Here is a 27,599-nt window from a genome sequence, read left to right on the forward strand (position 1 = left end):
TTACGTTGGAAATAAATTTTAGGGGTTGCGTTTTCCACCCCTTACAACCATGGGGTAAACCAAATAAATTACTGGCTAAGTGTCTTTTTGGTAGTAGAAAATGTCAGGTTAATTTCAATATTGTAACTTGTTTAGTGCTTGTGAAAAAAATTGTTAAACAAATTTTATGTACCCCCTTTAAGGGGCTGTATCTTAACAAGGGATGCTCCAATGAAGTTTCTTTATATGAAAGATCCTATCTTTTTTTCGATGAGGAATCACCCCCTTAAATGTTTTACACTTATTTAGTTACACCCTGTATAATAATAATACACAACTATTTCAGTATTTTGCCAAAACACAGTAACCGTACATTAACAACAAAGGAATGCTTGAAATCTGAACTTTCATTAAAAATAATCTTTTATGTATAATCGTTTATGTATACACTATTAGTTACCTAGCAGTGTCACTACCTAGCACCACAAGGTAACTAACCTTTGAACAACTATTGCTTAACGTAAAGTAAACTCTTTGTACGGACATGATTTTTGTCGATGATAAAGCAACGTTTGGATTAAGAAGACCTGAACAAATCTGTTAGCTTTCCCTGAAGGACGTCTGACAAAAAACTATTAATAATGCAGAGCCTTCATAAATGGTTACAAGCCACGTGACCGCTGAACCTAGGCAACCCAACATTGCACGATTGGTAACGAAAAATCCCTAAATCTTGACTTCACCAATATTAATTATTATTAATACACTCGAGATAATGCAATCGCTGATTGGTTGAATATTATCACGTGAAAAGTTATACCAATCACTACCGATGAAACGGAATTTAATTTTACCTAAATTTATTTGCCAACATGAAGGAAATAAAACTACTGTTCCAAACAAAATTATTGGTCACGTGGCTTGTAATCATTTATGAAGGCTCTCTATGTCCGAAAAGAGGTTTAAATAATTATTTGAAAATATTTTTGTCAGCGTAAATATGCATTTTAAAAATTTTTAAATCGCTTATTCGTATTCTACTCATGTTTCCCTATCTGATAATGACATTATGACCTGAATCACCATGTACAAATAAAATATGTACTTGTAAAATAAAATAAGTAATATCACTTATCATTTGAGATCCTCAAAAATATTGAAATGGTTGACATCTTTACATGAAATGTCATAGTGAGGAACTCTTATTACATTTCTTTGGCAATATCTTGTCTTATTTTGTTTCCAATTTGACTGTGTCAACAATGTCCAATAAAATAGCGGTTAGTTGTTTAAATCTCCAAGACACTGTATTTAATCGCATCGAAACACCAACGCAAATATCTCTCTTTATTTCTGATCGTAACTCTTTATGTGTATCGGAATAGAATCGATTGTATAATTTATCTTTGAACATGTTTGAAAAATAGTTGTTATAAACAAACTTCCACAAATTGCATCATCCGACGCGATAATTCGTAATCAAAAGTTTACTACTTTTTTTGCCGAAATTAAAAAATAAAGAAAAATGTGTGAAATATTTTACTCAAATCTTAAAATGAATTATAAAAAATCAAAGCGACCCATTCTTAAGAATTTTACTATGAAGATGATTGACAACTGCCACTGCTGAGGTTACTGTGACGTATTGTTTGTTAGCTAATGTCAAAATAGATTGAAGATGATTAAAGAGGAATATTAATATTTTTTTTTATTAGATAGATAGATCTTAGAATGCTGCTGCTGTTAAAATATTGTCTTGAAGAAAAATAAAGTGAAAACTTTAAACACCATTGTATATTATTAGTTAGCTACAAGCTAGTGTTGTAAATTTAATATTTCAAGGCTGCAACTAATTATTTCAATTAAGATTTTATTAAAATCAGTCTTCGATTATAATTAAATTGGATAGGAATTCATATTAAAAAAATAATTGTAAATAAATTTATTAGACAAGTAGGTACGTGGAAAAATATGTTATGGTTTTAATATCCGTATAATATAATATTTTGTCATGTTTTTTTTTATTATAAATTGCATAATCTCAAATTTTTATTATCATTATTTTGCTAACTTATTTCAGTAAAGCGATTTTTTTAGACTAGATATACAGAGTGTTCCACTTAAAACTTCCTACCTGAAAATTATGGGAATTAAAAAAAAAACCCTGAGATACGTCGATTTTCTTTTCGAGGAGGGCACGTGATGGCGTAAGTTTTAGTGTATTGGAAGCTACCCCTTTGTCAGGGGCGTAAAATACCCTTAAACTTTAAATGGCACCCTGTGTTGAATGATACCTCATTTTAAAGCTTTTGCAATTCTGCTCACGACGACATACAATTTAAATTTTGGTATGAATATGACATTACTTAAAGAATAACACAAAATATAAATGAATGAAATAATTTTATTTTACTAAATGTTCAAATTGGTTTCCCTTCGCTTTCATATAATAATAAAATCTTTGCCCCACTTCCGAACGAACATTTCGAAGCATTTCGGTCGTGCATAAATTTTCGACTTTAAGTGTCCCTATACAAACACGTCTGAGGGCGTTAGATTTGGCGATCTGGGAGGCCACTCTGTGGCCTCTCTTCTTATCCAGTGATTTGGATAGCTCTGATTAAGAAAACACGCACATTTACGGCATAATGTGGTGGAGCACCATCCTTCTGAAACCACACACCGGGCAAAGCGTTGCCATTTTCCAATTACTTCGACAATCATGGGGATATTCGATTCCAGTAAATTCAGATACATGTTTCCGGTAAAAAAAAGGCAGAAAGGTAGGATGAAGTTTTAGTATTGACAGATAAACGAAAAATCAAAACAATTTTTTTTTATCGGAAAATTGTTGAAAAATATCGTCATATAACGCCCGAAATGCTCGAAGTGTTCGTTCGGAAGCGAAGAGAAACCAATTTGAACATTTAATAAAATAACATTCTTTCATTCATTGATATTTTGTCTTATTCTTTAAGTGATGATTTTACTGTCACATCCAAACCAAAATTTAAAAAGTCGTATGTCGTCGTGAGCAGAATTGAAAAAGCTTTAAAATGAGGTGTCACTGAGCATAGGGTACCATTTAAAGTTTACAGTCATTTTACGTTCCTGCCTAAGGGTGGCTTCTAAGACACCAAAACTTACGCCATCACGTGTCCCCCTTGGAGAAAAAATCGACGTGTCAGGTTTTTTTTTTGTTTTTTTTTAATTCCGATATTTTCCAGGTGGGAAATTTTAATTGAAACACCCGGTAGTTATTATTGGTAGTGGTTTATAATGTTTCTCGTAATAGGTATATAAATATCATTTTGGAAAAAACAATAAATCAATCAAATAAACTTTTACTCGTAGTTTTCATATTTTATATTAAATATATTTCTTCAAATAAATCATTACCAATAATTTTCTGAATGTTGAATGTCCTCAGAGCAGAGTAATTATAAAATGTACTAATTAGGAAAGTATCATACCTACCGTATTATTATAACTGTTGATCTTCTTAACAATGGCATTGTTGTATAAAAGGTAAACAGCTTGGCGCTTTTTATTTTTCCACTAATTAGTTGATACTAATGTGAACAGAATTCCTTTTGAAAGTTTCTCACTGCGCTACGGGAGTAAACTGCATTCTTCTGGTATATCTATTTGTAATTTGAACTACATGCCAACGACGCGACTGATTAAACTGTTATTGGAAGAGGAAAGTGAGTTGCAGCAACTGATGAGAAAAAAATTATCCAGACCGTATAGAATCCATTCCTTAGGACCTTAGAAAATTCACCCACCGAATTTAACGACACTAAAATCTGACGATTAATTCTTATAGAGAATAGTTTGTAATTGATTGTGGTGAAAAAGTTTTCGTTTGTAGTCTAGGTAAAAACAATACAGCTATTTTTATACAAAATTCCTAATTTTCCAAGTTTACTGGTATGGAAAAAGGGGCAATAATTACGTAAGAAAATACTGTAATTGTGCCAAGCTGTGACTTGGTATTGTGAAATTAGGTTTGAGTTATTTGCATCTGTTTGTATTCATTTCGTTTGTATTTTGTTAAAGTCTAAAGGGTAGTTGATATACGTCAATACTCTACTCTACCTCTAAAATTGGTTATAACTGTTTGTAGTTGCATATATTTCGTTTGTAGTTCATCGAAATCTAATGTGGAATCAATATGTCCAATAGGTCACAACTCGATTGTTGCTGCTTGTAGTATCATATACAAAATTCTTTTGTTTTTAGATTTTCAAAACCTAACAGAGCCAATAAGCTCCAATTAGTTTAGAGTAATGATTCTAACGACAGCAGCAAAAATATTTGGTTCATAAAACCTTTAGGTGTTGTGAGTATTGGTGAGACACCTATATCCTACAAAGTATGTTCTTAATTACAGTCCCACAAAAAAAGAAAAGTGGTCTGTTGCAGAAGCTAGACCTACAAGGAGCAGAGTTACTCCATTACCCTCCATTTTTTTTAAAACACCCTTAAATACAGAAAATACCTATAATCTCGCTTTGGAGGAACCAGCATTAGGTGTAATTGTAGAGACCGGCTAAAAATGACTGCAGGACCATTTTTATATGTATTTTGAACGCTGAATCCGAATCCCAATTCAAAATTGACCCATCACCTCTCAGTTTTTTAAATCGCCGAAAAACCACCATTAAATACGAAAAATTCCACTCTATAGTAAAAAGAAAATGGAAGTTTCTGCAAGACCATATCTATAATATGTATTTTGACGTGTGAAGCCGAATCCGAAGTTGAAATTACTCTATCACCCTCCAGTATTGTTATACCGTGCAAAATAACCCTAAAATCTGAGACATGTCTTCCCAAAGATAGATAGAACTTCAGCCATTTGATCCCCGCAGAGAGAGATGAGGATATTCGAAGATGTGATCATCTATCATTTTATAACGAACGCGTTTATCTTCAAACGATCTATGCATCTTTCTTTTTTTTGTGTTTTTGGCTCGTTTTTCCCTTTTAAGTATCCAACTGAAATCTGCCATCATATTAATATCTCACATTCCTTGATACCGACGCTCCATTTCCTTGATATCATGGTGAAACCGTTGACCCTGATCTTTGCTGTAGTCTACGAGTTTCTCCGAAAAGTAGTCAAAATGAGTATCTAGTAAATGCAATTTTAAGTTCATCAGGCAACTATTTGAAGTTTTTCAACAATTCCTCAACTAAATTCTGGTAATCCTCACTTCTGATTCCCCAAGATATTCTGAGTGACTTTCTTGAAACTTCTCATAAAATCATTCATTTTTGTGATCAATTTTCCGTCTGTGAACAGATTTGAGGGTCATCGAAAGAAAATACCTTGTTTCAGTTTAACATCACTAACAGTCGCCAGCTTTAACGAACTATTTCATGAGACAAAGTTTAATACGGAGAGGTGGCAGTAGAATATTTGAAGGATCAACCAAGGGTTCGCAATGTTTTCAACCCTGCATGGAAACCTGTTCTTTTGCCCATAATTTCTGTTCACAGTGATTCCTTCTGTCTCTTATATACCATAGATATAAGAAACAGCGATGAAAGATTAAGTTAGCCTTCCTCTTGTTTTGAAAAAATATAATTTTTTATATTTTCTGTATTTAAGGGTGGTTTTTCGCGATTAAAAAATATGTAAGGTGATGGAACAATTCTGATGCTGGATTCGGATTCAGCGCATCAAAATACATAAGGATACAAGGGTCTTTGAAACAAACCGGTTTTCTATTTTTGTGAAAGTGTATTTTTTTCTGACAGACCCACTTTTTGGAAATATGTAATAAACTAGAATGATCTTAGCTGTTAATTCAATGATGAACATTACTGTAGTCTGCAGAATATTTGTTTCCCACAATATAATTAAAAACCTTTAGTACTATATTTCGAAGGCAGATAAAATCAACGTGTTAATTGCAGATATCATGAACATAATAATATATGTTCTTCATTATATTTTATAATTTTCATTGGGGCAACCCTGTTGGATAAACAAGTAGTTGGATCTTTGAGATATCTTAGTAGGAACACAGTACATTTCAAAATAAGCGGTCTAAAGAACTTACCATCTTGTTGAAAATTTAAAAAACGTGTTTATGTTAATAAATAACGTTTAAAATAACAACTACTTCAAATATACGAGGTCTTATGAAATGATGAACCTCTACTGTGGAAATAAATTTATTTTCTTTTCAAAAGTCGTATATACGTACACGATATTTCTACAGGGTGTCCGGAAATACCGTTCGAATAATTCTAGGGGTGATTCTACATGTTAAACTATGAAGAAAAGTTCATATGAACATAGGTCCGCAAATGCGTCATAAGGTTGTTATGGTGATTCAAAGATTGCACCGGGATATAGGTTTTATTTTATATCTCTGGAACCGTTTCAGATAGCCATCTGAATTTTGGCAAATGAATTGCCTTTAATAGTAGGTACTTTTCAGTGTTTTTACTAAATTAATATTTAATCAGGGGCGTACCGACAGAGGAGGCCTCGATTTAATTTATTCACATTTTTATTAAACGTCATATTTTTGCAGTTTTCTTTAGAAATTCTGATTCCGCGATATAAATGACATAAAAAAGGTATTCTTGTAGAAAACCTGTCAGGCTAGCCGTTTTCGAGAAAATACTCTCCACAGAAAATAGTGCATGCATGGTCGCCCAATAATAAAAATTTCTACATCAAAGTAGGCTTATGTCGGTGCTAAGTTGAAAATGGAAAAAGGTCAAATTACTGTAGTTACGGTAAACGAATTTGACATAAGGTTTAAAAATAAAGTTTATTCGATTATTATTGTGTTAATAACAGTGTAATTGAAAAAAATCATTGTTCTCGTCTTTCAAAAAATGCCGGAATACTCTTTTGCTGAAATGGCCGACATGCACTTCATGTATGGCAAAGCAAACGGTTGTGCTTTGGAAGCTCGGAGGTTGTACCAAGAAACTTTTCCAAATCGCCAGCTTCCTTCTGATAAACTGTTCAGCAGTTTACATCAGAGATTAAGAGAAACTGGTAATTTTACGCCAAATAAGAGAGATTGTGGACGAAACCGTACTACCCGAACGGCGCAGACAGAGGAAATTGTTCTACAACAGATTGAAGCTAATCCAGGTAGTAGCACCAGAAGAATTTCAGTACAAACGAATATTCCCAAAAGTGTTGTATGGGAAATTTTACACGAGGAACTTTTGTATCCATACCATTTGCAAAGAATTCAAGCGCTAAAACCTCGGGATTTTTTGCCTAGAGTGGAGTTTTGTCAGTGGATGCAGATGAAATGCCATCAGGACCGTCATTTCCTCGATAAAGTCTTGTTTACAGACGAGGCAGGATTTACGCGTGAAGGAGTGGTAAATTTTCATAACAATCATATTTGGTCAGATGAAAATCCTCACGCGATTTTCGAAGCTCGATTCCAAGATAAGTTTTCCATTAATGTTTGGGCAGGTATTATAGGAAATAGGTTACTAGGACCATATGTTATGCCGCATCGTTTAGATGGGCCCGCATACTTACATTTTCTACAAAACACTTTACCAGTTTTGCTCGAAGATTTGCCTTATGGATTAAGATTAGAAACATTTTTTATGCACGATGGGGCTCCAGCCCACTTCAGTTTATTAGTTCGACAATATCTAAATCAGACTTATCCAGATCGGTGGATTGGACGAGGTGGACCCGTAGCTTGGCCTCCCCGTTCGCCGGATCTTAATCCGTTAGACTATTTTCTATGGGGTTATTTAAAACACTTAGTTTATTCAGTGCCTGTTGACAGTGTACAACAACTGGAACAAAGAGTCATTCATTGTTGCCAAGAAATACGGAATATGCAAGGTGTTTTTCAACGAGTTAAACGTTCAATGAGAAATCGTTTAGCCAGTTGCATTGAAATGAATGGACATCACTTCCAACACTTGCTGTAACTAAAGAAGTAACATTCAGGTTTAATAATAAGTCACTAGTATTATTTGTTTCTGTATTGTTCCCTGTTTTTTTTTTAATTATAAATCTGTTTTCCATTTACCGTTTCTTTTTTATCACTATTTAACAATACCTGACAGGTTTTCTACAAGAATACCTTTTTTATGTCATTTATACCGCGGAATCAGAATTTCTAAAGAAAACTGCAAAAATATGACGTTTAATAAAAATGTGAACAAATTAAATCGAGGCCTCCCCTGTCGGTACGCCCCTGATTAAAATAATAATTTAGTAAAAACACTGAAAAGTACCTACTATTAAAGGCAATTCATATGCCAAAATTCAGATGGCTATCTGAAACTGTTCCAGAGATATAAAATAAAACCTATAGCCCGGTGCAATCTTTGAATCGCCATAGCAACCTCATGACGCATTTGCGGACCTATGTTCATATGAACTTTTCTTCATAGTTTAACATGTAGAATCACCCCTAGAATTATTCGAACGGTATTTCCGGACACCCTGTATATTTGGAAGGTCAGTATATAGATAACTACTTACTTGGGGTAACGGTAATCGTTGGATAAACAAAGAGTTGGATCTTCAGCACTAGTCTCAGTACACATTGGATGTAATCATTATGGGCATAAACCAGCTAGAGAAATTACAATATTTTTTGTTCGGAATGAATAACAGAACTTTGTTTAAATAAATGATGTTTAAAATAACAAACACTTCAAATATGTCATCTTGATTCATAGAGTATAATTAAATTAATGAAAAATGTGTAAACAAACTTGTGTCTGAAAACATTTCGTTTTTAAAATACAGATTGTTAAAGATCTAGAAAAAAATCATAATTTTCAAAATTACATGAAAATCAATATAGCGATTTCATTAAAATTTAGAGTGTTTCTGATTATCCATAAATATGTACATGTGGAGATATTTTATATTCAGGGGCATAGTTTCGAGGTTGACATAGTAATTTTTATCCCAATTTTTCTAAATTGAATTCACTATCGTTATAGGACACAAAAAATTGGTTTTTACTACACGTTGTTAGAATGAATCATTTTCGAGATAAATGGCAAAATGATGCATTTTGTTTACACTATGTATAAAAACAAGTTTTATTTTTTTTTTTAATTTGTGGAATAATCTATCTCTAAAATAGTTATTTTACATTTGAACTGGATTTATATGAATAAGTCAGTGCTTGCATAATAGTTTCGTTAGAGAGGGAGAGGGGGGGGGGTAATGATTTAAGATGTAAAGTGAGATAATAATTTTGAATTACATGCGAACCTTTGATTCAACTCCGTTGATCAACTTTTTAGGGAATCAACAAAAAAATCTTTGAAATTGTTCAGTGATCGCTAAATCTCTGACAAGTTGAACGTTTGATCGTAAACCAGCCCCCTCATGCCACGTTATTAGCGTGTTTTTATATATGATAATTTTTGTCTGTTCTTTCAAAAAAACTGCTACTATCTCTCACCTACCTAAAATTAAAATTTGATTAATAAATAATCAACCTTTACTGATCAACAGAAGTCTGAATTCGGAAGTCCCTGTCTTTATGGTTTGTATCATTAAGTAGCAGTGGTAAGCAGTGTATTCAATGATTTGTACAGTGTGAATCGTCTTGGGGGCAATATTTATTTATAGTCCAATTTTCCCATTTCCCTTAACCATAAGCCATTTCATATTTTTCTGTACTAACTGTAGGCACTTACGATGTGTCCTTTGAGGTTTTTAATACTTATAGCTCATTTTTTTCAATACCTACATATTTAATATTCAAAAATATGACAAATAATTAAACTTCTGTCTTCTGCGTATCAAATGTCGAATCAATTTGACATGTTTTTAAACTGTGGTTATGTTTGATAAAAATGTCATTGCCATATAAACTGAACAGTGTCTTAGAAATGGTAGATAGGGATGTGTCCAACATTAAGGTAAATGAATGTATAAAATAGGTTGAACATATTTCTACAACTATACAATCCTGTAGTAAGCAGTAAAATTATTTGAATTGATAATATGTAGTTGTAAGTAGTAGTACAATACAATAGACGGGTAATATTCTATTAAACATACTTTTTAACCAGGAAAAAGAGCTGAGGCTTATTTGAAATTAATAGTATCAGTGTTTATATCACTAGTGCCATTATATCTTAACTTTTCCATATTTTTAACTGTGGTATATTATTTTATGATTCGTGTCTTACGTCACGCCATGCATCACGCTTTTAAACGCATGTTAATGCCTTGTGGCGCCCATGTAAATAAAGCATTTATTTGCAGTTAGCTCTGCCGACGTCAATCATTCTATTATTGGAACTGGGACGATTATTAGGACTGAAATCACACCCAGATAGTCTCTATTAACAACAAAGACATTCCAATTATGTTTCTATTGTATAACTCATTATAAAAATTATCTGGCCCTGAATTCAATTTTGTTTTTTGAAAAAACCCTTTTGATCGTAAAATTATAGTCTTGAACTATCTTTGGAATATAATTTTAAATTATAATGTCACCAAGGAGTAAATAATTAACCACCAAGAAAGATTTGTTTGAAAAACTTACTAGTATATACTGATGTAGGTATTTATTTTACTCACTTTCTCTAGTATCGATTTAGCAAACAAAAAACATTGTTAATCCTTAGCACACTGTACATCACTTTAAATTAAATTTTCTTAATTTCTTTAATACATATACCTCCAAGTATTGTTATATGTATCTTTTAACTGGTTTTATTGCACAGAAAATATGTTTTGTGAATTTATTGAACATATCCATACTAATAAAGGAACTTATAAATAATGCACCAGTTAAATTTGTCGCTATTTTTTAACTTACAAACCCGATTGCACCCCATTTTACTGATTCATTTAAAGGCACTGAGCCACAAATTACGACAGGTGGACAAGACATGTTAAGAATGTTAAACTTTATGCCAACTACGTGGGCATTATAATTATACTTCGGTGTTTGTAATCGAGAGGCAAAACAAAGTAACGCATTTGAGAACGGCTGGACATTGTTATGAATGTAATACTTTTTTTTGAATTTGTAGAAAATAAAGTTTTAAGTCAATCGTTCACCGCTTCCAATATTTCATAATGGCAATTTACTTATGATTTGTGTAGTTACCTCCCAGAATTAAATTTACAAAAACAAATTTCCAGTACTTTGAAAACTGAAAACTGAAAAACTGAATTTTACCCACAAAGTCTCTTGTCTGACAAGTTTTCGTTTGTCTCTAATGTAAAAATCATCATCAAGATATCAATAAGAATTTAACATTCTTATAACAAATACCTAATTTTAACCCAACGGTTTTCTTTGAATGATTATCTTAGGTTTGTTTCTACAGCAGATGAGGACTGATTTGAAACTATCAGAGATATTTGACCAATTGATTTGTGACCATAGACTCGCTAAAATTACGTGACAACTTAACTGGCCGAGTATATGTGACAGTTTAAAAACAGTTTGATACTGCTGTAGAAACAAACCTATTATTTGATGATTTCGATATCAGTCATGTGTTTTTTCCATTCCATTTCCTGTTTGGATTGATTTTTTATGTCGATTTTAGATGATTACCAAATTACTAAGGACTCATTTTTTAGCACACTTATGAAACTATAATCATTGGAGTTATTAATTTATTTATTGACTGTTAAGTACCGTGAATTTTTTAATATTATCTCTGTTTTACTGAATTTCTAGGGTTTTAAATATAGGCAACTGGCTAAGTCAATAACAATTGCGTTATCTTATGACATAAATAGTGTTCTTCTAGTTATCTATTAATTTTTAGTGGCCTGAATACGGTCCTGTTAGAGCCCACTTATTTCGCGGCTTTGCCTTTATAAAAAATTAATTTAACTTTTAACTAATAATATATGTGTAGACTTAGCCTAGTGTCAATGAATAATTGCTCACTGGCATTACCAACACTCGCATATCGCTGTACGTATTTATATTTATAAAATTTGGCACATTGCCCGTTTCGCATAATTTCAAACTGACTCAGAAGCCAATAAACTGATTTTAAAGAAAATAAAATTGTGTGTAATATATAGGAATGCCGTGGATTTCGTCCAATTCTGACGAAACCATCTTTACAAACTTCGAAGTTACATATTATTTATGTAATTATTTGTAACGATTGGAAATGATGCGATATTGTAGAAGGTGCCACTTCTACAAAAGTAAATCTTGGATATCGTCCAGATAGACTGGGTTAATTGAAATATGTTTTTTTTAATCTAAAATTATAACGGAAGGCTAAAATTCTCTATATAAAAACGCAACGGTTTCTAAAATATGTTATTTTGATGTAGGTTATTAGATAACTGTATCCAATCTCCTACGGTTCCATTTAAAAGTAGATGTCTCATGAAATTCTTACATTTTAATTATTTGCTATCGATATATCGAAAATGGGTGACGAAAATAACGGATATTTATACAGGGCGTTTCAACAAAATTGCTACAGGAAATACCTTTTTATTTTTTTATTGGCGGTTTTCTCTCCCTCGAGAGTAAATAATAAAAAAACTTTTCCGTAATAATCCTTTATAATTGCATTTCTATTCCTCGAAAATCACGAAATAATTTAAACCATTTTTAATGTCCTACATTATTTTAGTATATTGAATCTCCATTTATTTTCTATTTTACATAGACATTTATTTTTTCAATGAAATTATAATGTAATATACATAACATGTTTATCCATCCATCGTCCAGTCCTTAAAACCACTTAACTCGAAAAAGTTAATTTTTCGATAAAGTTACCCTTCCAAAAAAAAATGGTTTTGATAAAAAGAGTAAAATTAGAATTTTTCTTCGTAAATGATTGTGACGTTTTCTTGGATGACTACTAAATAATATTAAATGCTTGGTTTAAACTTTAGCAGCAAATTATAAAATAATAGTGTATTTTATAATCAGAAAAATGACAGGATTTTAAAAAATCTTGAATTTTTAGGTGATTTTCAAAAATCTGTAACTAGGCGAGAGGTAGTTGTAGAGCAATAAAAAAACAAATTGAAGCTTGAAAGTAAAAAAAAAATTAAAAATAATTTTTCAAAAGTGCATTTTAAAGAATAAGCATAGTACTTTAAGACCCCATTAATGGTTTTAGCAAAAAAAATACCTATTCATATAACTTAACCTCAAATATGTTAAGAAAATCGCGATTTTGGCACTTTTTGGTTAGGATATTTCGAAAACCAGAGTCAATTGAGAAATGTGGACCTCAAATTCGAATTCAGCGCAACAAAATCCTTCCGAAAAGTACGTTCTGGTTTAGACGATCGGCCTGTATTATTGAAGCCTGTGGACCTTTTGAAATTTTAAATTTTTTGCGCTGGATTTCTTATGGTTAACTCTGATCCTGAAACTTCAAGCTTCAATTTGCTTTTTTTTTCGATTTACTACCACTTTTCGCTTAGTTACACATTGTGAAAATTTAAGATTTTATTTATCCTTTAATTTTTGTGATTTTGTAGTTTATTATAATAAGTCGACACAAATTTAAATAGACCAGTTTAACTAAAATTTCGCGAGTAAAAATCGAATAAAAAAACTTTATAAATAGAATCACTCTTGTAACATCGTTATCACACTTGCGAATATTACAGATTATGCATTATTTATATTTTTTTCTTTCAGACATTCACAGCGTGGTGTAACAGCCACTTAAGGAAAGCCGGGACCGGAATAGACAATATCGAAGAAGACTTTCGCAATGGCCTTAAACTCATGTTACTTTTGGAAGTTATTTCCGGGGAAACTTTGCCCAAGCCTGACCGTGGTAAGATGCGGTTCCACAAGATCGCTAACGTCAACAAGGCGCTAGATTACATCGCTAGCAAGGGAGTTAAGCTTGTCTCTATCGGTGCAGAAGGTAAGATAAATTGAAATGAAAAAATTAGCTAAAGAAGTACGCTAGACATAGACATAAAAGAGATTATTACTAGATTGATTTCATGAAACAATAAAATTTCTTTAGAGAAGTTGTTATGTAAGTTAAGCCTCGGGTGAAGCTGACGACGCCAGTTATGTGAAAACACTGCTTATAAAATTTAAACTATAACTGTCAGTTGCTTCGTGATAAAACTACCCGTTTTACCCTAAGTATACGGTTCGGTTTTTTCCAAATAAAGTCGCAAGATCTTGAATAAATCTTTATTCTTTAGGTGTATTAGAATCTTTTTCAAAAGTAAAATGCAAACGAAAAACCTACATATTTATTTGACACTGACTGTTCTCTTTTTTCTGCCTGCCCCGATTTTTCAAAAAAAAAACATTCACTGGGAGTATGGTGGCTCTGACAATAACCGATATTGACATTTTGGTCATATTCTTTTCAACTTCAAGCTTTCAAATATCGCTGTAAAAAATGTTATTTAAACGAACCATTCATCGCATTCATTATTATTAATTGATTTATGAAATATTTTTCTTCGCTTACCATTTTTGCTACAAAAATAATGCCAAATGACTTGCATGTCGCCATCTGTATCTGTAAAATGATTAATTTTTGTTTAAACATCGAAAATTGCATTATTTCCATAGACCTTAGTTTACTAGGTCTATGATTATTTCTCAAAATTTCGAAAAGTGTCAAAAAGAAAATCGTTTAGGTACTCTTTAAATTTATATTCATATAGAGATTGTAATTTTTTCATTGAGACATTTTTAATTGAATGAAATATGAATAATGATATAAATGCTTAAAATAAATTTTTATAAAAAAAGCAAAAAAAATTTATCAAAATTTTTCAAAAGTTAAGTTTATCTAGTTTCGACAATATATTCCAAACCCCTTTTTATTTTCATTTCTTATTGTAAAATAATTAAAAAGTCTTGTTATTTGTCAGTATGATTTTTAAAATATACAGGGTGTCCCGGTACTTCATACAAAAAAGTTGAGTACAGATAGATGAGGTTAAAATAATATCAGTTCTTTTTGTAATTTTTTTTTCATACGGGCCTTCGTTAACAAGTTACTTGCCCTCAGAAGTGAAAATTAAAAAGTTATTTTTATTTACAGTATCTAAACTATTAACTTCAGTATGCTGCAAATGTGGTGATCGATAACACATGCGTACAGCTCGTTTTTGATGTTGTAAGTGAAACTTCATTATACCCAGAACGCCAGGGACGGACTATGCCCAATAGTTAATCACCCAAAATGTTTGCATAGATGACGATCGCAATCTGCCTGTATCAAAAATATGTTTCCCGAAGAATTTGCCAACAATAATACCCTCTTAGTTCAACTCGGTAAAATTAACAGTTTAGGAAATATTTGTGATTTTATGTCGCAGTTAGTGATGTAAATGATAAAATGACAAATTGTTACTTACATAAATTACTGTAAAATTACCGTAATATTACGCACAGCGAGATAACGGATATAATTTATGTAATTTTTGTAACTTACGTAAATTACGTAATTTACTGTAATTAATGTTAATTTACACTTAATTTTAAATATCGCGCCAATTTCAATTTTGACATTTAAGGTTTTATAACCATTCCATTATTTTAGCAGTATTAGCATTCATTTTGAAGAGTATAGTGATGGTGAGGATAAGGACCAGGTTATACAAGCTCTAATAGCTGTTTTACATTGACAATTTATTTATGAATAAATTAACGAAGTTCTTCACGAATTAATTCACGAATTTATTGGTAAACAGTGTGGTTTTACACTGCTACAGACATTGTCAAGTTTTTTGACGCATAAATCAGTTCTTTCAACGAATCAAAGAAGCAAATAAATTTCAAAAATGTCACCTTTACACTCATAATTGTAGTGACACAACAGCGGTACCGTTTTGACACATATCATGTAAACATTAGTTTTTGTAAATAACAAATCAGTAAAAACAATGCAAAACTAGCACGACGCCACACAATTATTTACATATTCCAATAACATAACCTCATTACTGATCTGAGGCAGGAAATCTGTTGGGTTGGTACTTCTGAACTTCACGAAGAAATTGACGAAAATTAGAACATGTTCTAATTCGTCAAAAACTTGATGAATAAATTCATGAAGTTATTTGACAGTAGACAAGAAATTCGACAAGTGTAATGCACCAAGCATTACACTTGTCCAATTTCTTGATGAAGCGACTTCATGAATTAATTCATCAATAAATTGTCAATGTAAAACAGCTATAAGAATAAGGTATTACCTGAAAGAAATGAAGAATTTGAGGCAAAATGTAATAAAAAAAGGCGTGTTATTGTTATACAAAATATTTCATTTGAAAAGGTTTGTTTTTCGTTGTTGCATTTTTTTCGTTCATAATTTTCACTAAAATTTAGGTTGACCATGCAAATACCGAACTGACAGAAATAGATAGAACGAAAGAGGTATAAAAGGAAACATAAATAAACGACGATGAATTAAAAACTGTTAATAGACATTCTACCAAAAAAGGCCTATGTTCCAGAAAAACAAATGCTTAAAGAAACGAAAGCTGTTTTAAATAGAAACCTAAATATTTGTATTTAGATTTGATTTATTTTTTTTGTTACTGCTGCACTTATATAAATGTTACATATATGAATAAAAATTTTATTTTTTTGCATAAAAATCGTCAAATATTATTTTTTAATCATTGAAAGTTTTATCGATTGAAGTTTTATAGTAGCTGAGTACTGAGAAGCTAAACAAGCTGAGTACGCATGTCGTAAAATTTAAATGTCATAAATTACAAGCTAATTTGTAAATTACATGAAATGTTACCAGTAAAATTACATTTTCATAAATTACAAGTAATTTAACATCACTAGTCACAGTGCACATCAAGCGGCGCCTCCGCCATTTTTTGTTTTTAATTTTTAATTGGACATAATTACTATGTTAGCACCGTACATATTTTTAAAATAACAACCTAGAAAATCTTACTGTCCGTTAATGGAATTTTCACTAGGTAACAAAATTTGACAAATACGCTTTACACATACCTAATACAAAATAAAAAAACAAAACAAGAATAAGTTAAAGTTAAAAAAATTATTTAAAAGAAAGAAAACCATCAAAACACATTTTCAGTAAGGGCACTTTTCACCTTCACACACTTCCTAAGTCCACGAATGTCATTTGTTTGTACACGAAAAAACATTTCTGGGGTATGTCTAATACTATCACAATGGAAATTAATTCTTTGTAGCAATTCATCCATTGCCTGTACTGGGGTTGCTTATACTAAACCTCCCGACTGAAGAAGTCCATCAGGTTAAAGTCTGGAGAACGTGGTGGCCATGAAATTGGGCCTCTTCTCCCAATCCATTTATTATTAAAAACAATGGATAAATAATTTCGTACATCAATATTGAAATGGGGAGGCGCCCCATCGTGCATGAACCAAACGTTTCTTCGGGTATCTAATCGAACATCGAATAGTAACTGCAAATTCTTTTGCAAAAATTCCAAATATCGATGTCGATTCAGACATTCCTCAAAAACGTATGGACCTATTAAATTATTACCCTTTTTGTGTACAAACAAATAACATTCGAAGACTTAGGATGTGTGTGGAGGTGGAAGGTGTTCATATTGAAAATACATTTTGATAGTTTTCTTTTTTTAATTATGTTTCTAACTTATTCTTGTTTTGTCTTTCTATTTTGTATTATGTATAAAGTGTGTTTGTCAAATTTTGTTAATGAAAATTACATTAGCAGACAGTAAGATTTTCTCGGCTCTTATTTTAAAAATATGTATGCTTCCGACATAGTAATTACGTGCAATTAAAAATTTAAAACAAAAAATGGTGGATGCGCTGCTCGATGTGCACTATTACATAAAATCACAAATATTTTCTAAACTGTTAATTTTGCCGAGTTGAACCAATATATTATCGTTGGCAAATTATTCGGGGAATTTATTTTTGATACAGGCAAATTACGATCGTCATTATATGCAAAAGTTGTTAACCATTGGGCATAGTCCGTCCCTGACGTTCTGGGTATAATGAAGTTTCACTTACAACATCAAAAACAAGCTGTACGCATGTGTTATCGATCGCCAAATTTGCAGCATACTGAAGTTAATAGTTTAGAGACTGTAAATAAAAATAACTTAAATTTTCACTTTTGAGGACAAGTAACTTGTCCCGTATGAAAAAAAAAAATTATATCAAGAACTGATATTATTTTGACCTCATCTATTTGTACTCAACTTTTTTGTGTCAAGTACTGGGACACCCTGTATATAATTAAAATAAGAGTGAATAACAGCGAAGAAACTAAAAATAGGCAATATACATGAAAATTTATTTGTTTTCTTAGAACTGCATAAATTCAATGTCTGTCTTGTCCGTCTGCCGCCTAGTCTACAATTTTCATGCGGACGAGTTAAAATCTAATCCAAAGAAACGTACGTGCAGGCACCTCCAAGCAGAGTGAATTTAGCCGTTTCTGGACTTTTGTTACTTACTATGATAATGCTGTCCAGCCGTCCTATTCTTGCCATTCATCTTCTCGATTCTTGATCCCACTAAATGACGTCAGGAAAACAAAATACGGTATTCCATTTAAAAAAAATATTGTTTAAGCAGCTACTGAAGAAATCTGACAACACCGGAAAGCATTATTTGTAAATTTTTCTTAGTCAAGTTATTTTGTACAACTTTGCATTGGAAGTACTAGTCTATCACTTCAAATAAAAAAGTTGGTGTCAGGTTTTAAAAAATTACACTGTATATTTTGAGCCAGACATGCAGGATGTAACTTAAGAACACAAACTTACTTCAGAGATCATTATTTTAAGAAATGTTCATGTCGACCTGTTTTACGAATGGCTTAGTTTTCGAGATACAATATGTTTTCAAAAGAATAGCACGTTTAGGAGTAGTCCATTAATCACGTGAGGTTTTTAGGCCACTTTTTTACACCTTCCCTCTCCCCTGGTGATACGTGGTGAGGTTGTAAGTCGAACTATATATATATTGTTTAAAAAACTTCAATATATTCAGAATATTTTTTTATGAAAATCAGTAAAATAACAGCAAAAAACAGGGGTGGTTGTCAACCAGCGCGGGCGGGGCGACGGGCGACGATCTTATAACTGTTTTACATTGACAATTTATTGATCAATTAATTCATGAAGTCGCTTCATCAAGAAATTGGACAAGTGTAGTGCACCAAATCTGCTGTCAAATAACTTCATGAATTTATTCATCAAGTTCTTGACGAATTAGAGCATGTTCTAATTTTCGTCAATTTCTTCGTGAAGTTCGGAATTACCTTGGGAAGTACCAACCCAACAGATTTCCACCCTCAGATCAGTAATAAGGTTATGTTATTGGAATATGTAAATAATTGTGTGGCGTCGTACTAGTTTTGCATTGTTTTTACTGATTTGTTACTTACAATTAGAAACACTAATATTATATAATATGTGTCAAAACGGTACCGCTGTTGTATCACTACAATTATGAGTGGAAAGGTGACATTTTTGAAATTTATTTGCTTCTTTGATTCGTTGGTAGAACTGATTCATGCGTCAAAAAACTTGATAAGTTTGTAGCAGTGTAAAACCACACTGTTTACCAATAAATTCGTGAATTAATTCATGAAGAACTTCGTCAATTTACTCATCAATAAATTGTCAATGTAAAACAACTATTACAAAGATCAACCACGTCAATTGCGCATTACTTATCGTGATGTACCTATATCGTAGCTCACAGCAAGGTATTCTCGGACATGGTTGCACGAAAATATACACGTGATATGTAACAACAACCCCCCTCCCCTATCTGGACCTCACGTGATTAATGGATGACCTCTTACGAAAATATCTAAAATAAGTTTATTCTAGATTTATGAAACTTGACCTTGGGTTTTGAAACCCAGAAAGCATTTTAAAGTCACTGAGTATTTTCAAAATTCGATAAGTACATTTGATTCTGAATTCTTGATAACTGAAACTTTTAAGAACAACAATGGTGACATCAACTACCGTTTATTTACAATATTATTTCCTTAGTATTATTGATTCTTTAAAATTTAGTTCAGTCATGACACTCGAATAATACTAGCACTCAAAGTGACATTTACAAATAATAAACATAGAGTGTATCATACTACTCGATTACAAAAGATAAAACTAGATAGTTCTTGAGCCTTTCATGTGAACTCTACAGGGTGTCCCAGAATATGTGGACAATCTCTCGGATTTATACAGGGGATGTTAAAATAACATGACAATTCCCTATTGTCCCTCCGTTGGGGAAGGCCTCTAGGGGAAATTTTTATAGGGACTTGTCATGTTATTTTAACGTCCCCTGTATAAATCCGAGAGATTGCCCACATATTCTGGGACACCCTGTATAGGTAGTTCTACAATTATGAAAAATTTACCATTTCTTACATGTAAATATGGAATCGCATTCATTATTTATGTTGTTTTAACATCATTAAATTTAAAATCCTGGTATTGTTGAAGACATATCATTCGACAACTTATGAAAACTAGAATAATAGCTCAGAAACTGAAAGTAGGCAACAATCACTAAATATTACAAACAAGATAAATAAGTAGTTTTGGATACAAAACCGATTTATTAATATTTTTTTTATAATAACATTTGCTTAAAATACCGAGGTTAAAATATTAAATAAATTTTCACATCTACTTACTAGCAAAACGTGTGTCGAGTACAGTGTTATTTAATTTTCTTACAGAAATTGTTGATGGCAACTTAAAAATGACCCTTGGTATGATTTGGACCATCATCCTGCGGTTCGCAATCCAAGATATCTCCGTAGAAGAAATGACTGCTAAGGAGGGTCTGCTGCTTTGGTGCCAGCGTAAGACTGCTCCATATAAAAATGTCAATGTTCAAAATTTCCACCTCTCCTTCAAGGACGGTCTGGCATTCTGTGCTCTGATCCATCGTCACCGTCCAGATCTCATTGATTATAATAAGCTCTCCAAAGACAACCCCCTAGAGAATCTCAATACTGCCTTCGACGTTGCCGAGAAGTATCTCGACATTCCAAGGATGTTAGATCCTGATGGTGAGTGAACTTACTGAATTCGTAATGCTATTTTTTTATGCAGGGTTACATAATTTTGAAAACTTTTATATGAGAAAAAGGTGATATATAGAAAAAGTAAATACCAAGCGATGCAATTAAAAAAATTGTTTTTATACCACCTTTTTCAGACAAATATTGTAAACTTTAACTTCAATTTTCATTTCATTTTCTACAACAAAGTTTTAGTATGAGATGTATTGTTTGGTATTATATGGGGTGTTTTCCAAGTCCATGTCATAACTTCAAATTGTTCTTTGGATCGGTTTAGACCAAAAAAACTGTAATTAATCGTATGTATAAACCCAATGATTTTGAGATATGGGTTGTTGAGAATTAAAAAATTATTACATTTATTCAACATGTTTGATTGCTATATAAATCTGTTAACCAGGGTGGAGATACTCGGAGGCATCTTCATTAAGAACCTCAGAATTTCGGTGCCATTGGAAATGAGATCCTTTTGTCTTCAATTCGTAAAAATTTCGGAAATTATTTTACCTTTTAATCTTTTACATTAATTTATTTGTGCCACAAAAGAATGTATAATTTTTTGATCAACCATCAAAATCACAAAAAAATTATTGCTTATAAATTTTTAATTGTGAGGAATAGCGGGAAGACAGCTCCTAAAAAATATTTTTTTATGTAATTATTTTTTTCTGGACTTTTTGATAGGTATTATATTTAAAATGAAATTTCAAAGAAAAACTTCCTATACAATTTTTTTGTATAAATTTTTACCTTCAATTTTTTAAACCATTACCACACGGTTTATTAATTTAGTTTGATTCAGAGATATTTAAATAAATGTAGGTACATATTTTCTTACAAACTCAACACTATCTCGAAAATCAATAGCTATAAGACTTTAGGTTTAATATGACCCAAAGAATAACCACCCGAAGGAATGAAATCGCTTATAAAACACTGTATTTTAATAAATATCAAATCTCTGCAATTATTTTTTGGCACTTCACTTAAGATATCAAATTTAAAAGAATACACTTTTTTTTCTTGTGCCAACATATTCTTAAATTGAATATAACTATTTCTAAATTTTTCATCATAATAATAGATGCCCTGTTCTACAAATGAAATGGAAAACATCAAAGATATTTGCGAAAACTCGAATTTGAGTAAACCTGTCATAATAAATTGCAGATTTAATCAACACACCTAAACCTGATGAGCGTGCCATCATGACATATGTGTCATGTTACTATCACGCTTTCCAAGGGGCCCAACAGGTATCGATTGTACGAAAGTGTCTCAAATTAACCTACCCTAACCCAACGTGATTTTTGCAGCTACTTTTTAACCCTGTTCCAAAAAAAAAACTCACCACAGAGCTAAAGCGGACCATTTACTGTTTTTTTTGTTTTTGTTTTTGTTTTTTATTTATAACACAATTTCATGAATTTGTTCTATTGTTGTTGTTTGCATGTAGACTTACAGAACACAGCTATGCCGGACGAACGAGCAGTGATGACTTACGTTTCGTCGTACTATCATCGTTTCTCAGGTGCACAAAAGGTGTGTGTTCCCCAATTTTTCTTTAATACTATTAACACGTTTATATAGTAGCTTTCAAGATACCATCTGCAATAAATAGTTTTAAAAAAAATAAATATGCAAACTACTTCAATTTAATAGAAAATTTTAGTAAACCTGGTGAATAAATGAACACGATATAATTTTTTAACTTAAAACCAAGTTTAAAACCAAATATCAGGACATAACTGTTTGACAGTCACAAAAATTAATTTAAATACAAGGTGACCAATTAAGAATGGAAACACTCGCGTACAAAAGTTGTTTATGGGCCGATTTGAACCGGTTTTTTTTTAAAGATAGATCTCCAAAAGCTCTATCTTGATGCAAAATTTGAAGACGAAATTTTGATTTTCAAGGCCTACTACGATTTTTTTTTTAATTGAAAAATAGCAAAATTTTGTTAGTGATTTTTTTGTCAAAAATCTGACCACACCACTGGATTTAAGGACCCCTCAAATGCATTTGTACCAATTTTAGCGAAAAAAAGTTTGCCCCTAAAAAAATTATGACAATATCGGCATTACCAGTGTTTGCCGTTGTTGGTGAACCTATTCTTTTATAAAACCGAATAGAATCCAAAGGGAAACAGAATTAAATAACAGACACTGATTTAATAATTATTAATAAGAATAATAAAAACTAATATACATAAAATAAACAACAAGTTCGTCAAATTATTATTATTTCGTGGTTATTATGCCAAAACTTACAAATATTACCTTCTTAGACAAAAATAATTACATTTATAATTTTTTTTTATTCAAAAAGCTACTGGATTCTACATCCATAATCCAATTCATTGTGAAGAATTTTCTGAAAAAAATATTACGAGATATTCCAGAAAATATCGTTGCTTAAAAATAACATGAACAAAATTTGGTAGTCTGTGAAAAATAGAAGTTTAGACAACAAATGTCAAACAAAGTAGTCGCACATTGTAATATTTTTTGTGCATCGTTAAATAAGTTCCATAATTCTTTGCTATGGCTAAAAGTTTAACTTTACATGAGAAAATTGAAATAGTACGACTTTCTGGAGAAAATGATAGGACGGTAAGAGAGGTGTGTATAATTTTTAACAACAGACATCCAGATAGACCTAATATTATGCATACCACAGTTTTTAAAATAAACAATACTTTTATGGAATATGATGCTGTATCAAAATGCATTTTAAAAAGGGACAATCAATGAGAGAAGACGTATTCACGAGCAGGAAATTTTAAATTATTTTACAAACAATCCTCAGAATAGCCTCAGGACTGCTAGTTTAGATTTAAATTTACCTAGAGAAAATATCCGATGCTGTCTAAAAAAAAATAACATAAAACCCTATAAACCTAAGTTTCTTCACACTCTGAAACCAGACGATAATGAGAAATGAATGGAGTTTTGTCTCTGGGCACTGGGACAATATCTCAATTACCGATTTTTTTTTAAATATTTTATTCAGCGATGAGGCCACATTCACGACGAATGGAATTATTGTATCATCACAGAACTCGCGGTGCTGGGTTTCTGAAAATCCAGAGTGGATAATTGCCGAAGTCAATATAGTCATAAAGTTAACGTTTGGAGTGGGATACTTAACGAGAGAGTCATTGGTCCGTTCTTCTTTAAAAGGAATATGAATGGCGAACAATTTCTACATTTCCTTCAGAACGAATTTTTTAATGCAGTCGATAATCTTCCATTACAAGAAAGAGTAAATCTACATTTTCAGTTGTATGGATGTCCAATACACAATGCGAGACAAGTCAGGGAGTGGCTTAACGAGAATTTCCCCAATCATTGGATAGGTCGAAACAGTCCATTAATTCATTGGCCACCCCGATCTCCGGACCTTACCCCACTTGATTTTTTTCTGTAGGGCTTTATTAAGTCCAAAGTTTATAAGACACGGCCAAATAACCGGGAGGTATTGTGCACTAGAATAAGGGAAGCGTGTGAGGAGATTAACGCGCATCAGTTACGAAATGTAAAATATATAAAAAAACGTTATGAAAAATGTATAGAATTAAACGAAGGATTAGTGGTAGCTAAAAAATTTAAATTTAATGACGTGATTAGTGTAAATCAATTTGACAGACTTCTTTTTCATTTTTAAAAATGTAATGTTTTAATCATTACTTTTTTTTATCAATTGTTGTTTATATTTGAGTAATTGTTGTTTATTTTGTGTATACTGATTTTTATGATTCTTATTAATAATTATTAAACCAGTGTTTGTTATTTAATTTTGTTTCCCTTTGGGTTCTATTCGGTTTTTATAAAAGAATAAGTTCACCGACAACGGCATACACTGATGATGCCCATATTGTCATAACTTTTTTAGGGGCAAACTTTTTTTCACAAAAATTGGTACAAATGCATTTGAGGGGTTCCTAAATCCAGTGGTGTAATCAGATTTTTTATAAAAAAAAATCGCTAACAAAATTTTGCTATTTTTCACTTAAAAAAAAAATTCGTAGTAGGCCTTGAAAATCTAAATTTCGTCTTCAAATTTTGCATCAAGATAGAGCTTTTGGAGATCTATCTTAAAAAAAACCGGTTCAGATCGGTCCATAAACAACTTTTGTACGCGAGTGTTTCCATTCTTAATGGGTCACCTTGTATATTTGCAAATGCTTAATTTTCAACAAGGTACCTAATGGATTTTAAAAGTTAACAAAAAATGAAGTTTTCAAATTAAAAAAAAAAATGTGTGAAAAATTGTGTAGGTACATTATTATTTTTCAAAGTATTGTCCATCTTTCTGGTAGCATACAGATTCTGCGTTGACATAAGAACTCATCTTTTGATGCTAACTACTAATCATTCCAATTTTTCATATATTTGTAAGATTGGAAGCCTGGCCGTGTTCCATGAATCGGAACTATCAATAATTTGATTGAGCAATATCTGGTGAATATGGGTGGTGTGGTAAAACATTTCATTTCAGCATTTCGAAGTATTTGTTTACTTCAAGAGCAACATTGTGTCACGTTGAAAAATTACTTTACCTACGACCACTACCTACTGTAAATACTTAAAAACACACTGTCTGCGATCAATGTAAGATTCCTGTTACGTACGGTAAAAAAATCGCACAGTTTTTCTAGCAACCGCCTAGCAACGGTCAATACAATACTGTTTGTATTGGCCGTTGCTAGGCGGTTGCTAGGAAAACTGTACGATTTTTTTACCAAGCTGTGCGATTTTTTTACCGTACGACGTAATAGGAATCTTGCATTGATCGCAGACGGTCCGTTTTTAAGTATTTAAAGTAGTGGTCGTAGGTAAAGTATAGTACGTAATACGTGGTGTAATGCAATTACGCACTCATAGAATTACGCACTCGCCGCTATGCGGCGTCGTGCGTAACTTTTCCATTCGTGCGTAAAATGCTTTTTACAACACTTATTACGTAATATACTATTATTTTATTAATTTTCCTTCAACGCACGGCTCAAATGCATCAGTTGTGTTCGGTAGCATTCACCAGTGATGGTTTCATTCAGTTGAATCAGCTCATAGGACACAACACCAAGCTGGTCCCAACAAATACAGACCATGAGCTTTGCACCATTAATATTCGGCCTTGCCGTCTGATGTTGATGCCGATCCCATGACTTGCTACACTTAGGATTATCATAGCGTATCCACTTTTCATCGCCAGTGACGATATGATGCAAAAAACCCTTTCTCTTTTCGATTCAGCAAGTTCATCTTGTGTTTGACATAAATCTTGGTCTAGTAATGCCTCCAATTCCTCAACCTCAAACTTCTTCGGTTGACGTTCTTTGTCAACTAAATCAAAATCGCCACTTCTAAAATGTCTAAATCAATACTCACACATTTTTATCAATGGAGTATGTTCTCTGTAAGTTTCCAACAGCACTCGAATGACTTTTAGCAGAAAATTAAAGCTTTCCACAAATAGTGTTTTGTTGGTTCGTAATTCGACATCTTCGGAGCTGAGAAAAAAGTATGTTGTTTACACTGCAGCAAAATGACAGATAATAAAAAGTATAGCGTAATCACGGTCCGTATAAAGAGACGGTTGCCGCATAAGTCAATCAGCCAATAAAAAACAAATACGTCACCAAATTCCTCAGTTTATCTTCGTTCAACCGTCATCTCTTTCTGACTCACTGCATATCCCATAAGAAAATAAGAGGCAAATTTAAAATTGTCACTTTTCTTGTACCACGCTCCTTTTAACATAAAATAATAAATTTAATCAGATATGATTATGGTTAATTAACAGATATTTTGAGTCTAAAATGTTACCTTTATATACAAACTGAACCTCTACATTGGAATTTGGAAATAAAAGGATGAAATATCAAATTGTCTTGAATACACACAATGATCGGCCACCAATTTTGACGTTTGGTTACATAATTAACCTTAAACTTGTGTTAATTTTATTACAGATATCTATTAATATCCATAAACTCTAAAAAAATGAAGAGGGGAAGTGAATGTATAAACAATTTAGACATATCTTAATATTCGCTTGGCTCCAAAATAAAAACTACAATTTATGTGATCTTATTGCATCTGCTTTTGTCTTTAGTTAAAGGACCCCGCAATAATCTTATGGAAATTGGGTTTCTATCAAATTGTCTGAATTTTTGATATGTTGTAGATTTTGTCATCCTGAACAAAAGTCTCCATGGGCACAAAGTGCCAAAATGAACATTTTGGCAGCTACGGAGCTGCCAAAGCTCCCCTGACCCGTTGCAAAACTATTCATTTTCAATACTATTTACAGATGTCAAAAGCATATTTTAATTATTCTAATATATAGGGTAATGTTTTTGAGGTCACTGGATTCAACCCTCATGTCAGATTGGACAAATTGACCGTTGACAGCTGTCAATACACTGTCAACGAAGAATAGAAAAGTAAATATTCTCTTTTCACATTGAGAGTTTGGGCTTTTGAGGGAGCTGAATTCAATTCTCATGCCAGATTGGCAAAATTGACAGTTGACAGCTGTCAATTGACTGTCAACGAGGAATATAAAAGTAAATAT

General features: G+C 32.0%; 1 protein-coding gene across 3 annotated transcripts in view; it reads left to right on the plus strand.

The window, feature by feature from the left end:
* The window catches only part of LOC108910222 (alpha-actinin, sarcomeric), a 150,260-nt gene that overhangs the window by 88,388 nt on the left and 34,273 nt on the right, over positions 1-27,599 (plus strand). The window contains exons 2-5 of one of the 3 annotated variants that reach the window (XM_018714773.1): positions 13,623-13,857; positions 20,667-21,002; positions 22,185-22,279; positions 22,479-22,556. In XM_018714773.1, the coding sequence (XP_018570289.1) occupies positions 13,623-13,857; positions 20,667-21,002; positions 22,185-22,279; positions 22,479-22,556 (744 nt within the window). Of the gene's footprint in view, positions 1-13,622; positions 13,858-20,666; positions 21,003-22,184; positions 22,280-22,470; positions 22,557-27,599 lie in introns of all 3 variants that reach the window. The other 2 variants (XM_018714772.1, XM_018714771.1) reach the window with 2 other exon arrangements.

This window comes from Anoplophora glabripennis, unplaced genomic scaffold (genome assembly GCF_000390285.2).
Source record: "Anoplophora glabripennis isolate ALB-LARVAE unplaced genomic scaffold, Agla_2.0 scaffold348, whole genome shotgun sequence".
Lineage (NCBI taxonomy): Eukaryota > Metazoa > Arthropoda > Insecta > Coleoptera > Cerambycidae > Anoplophora > Anoplophora glabripennis.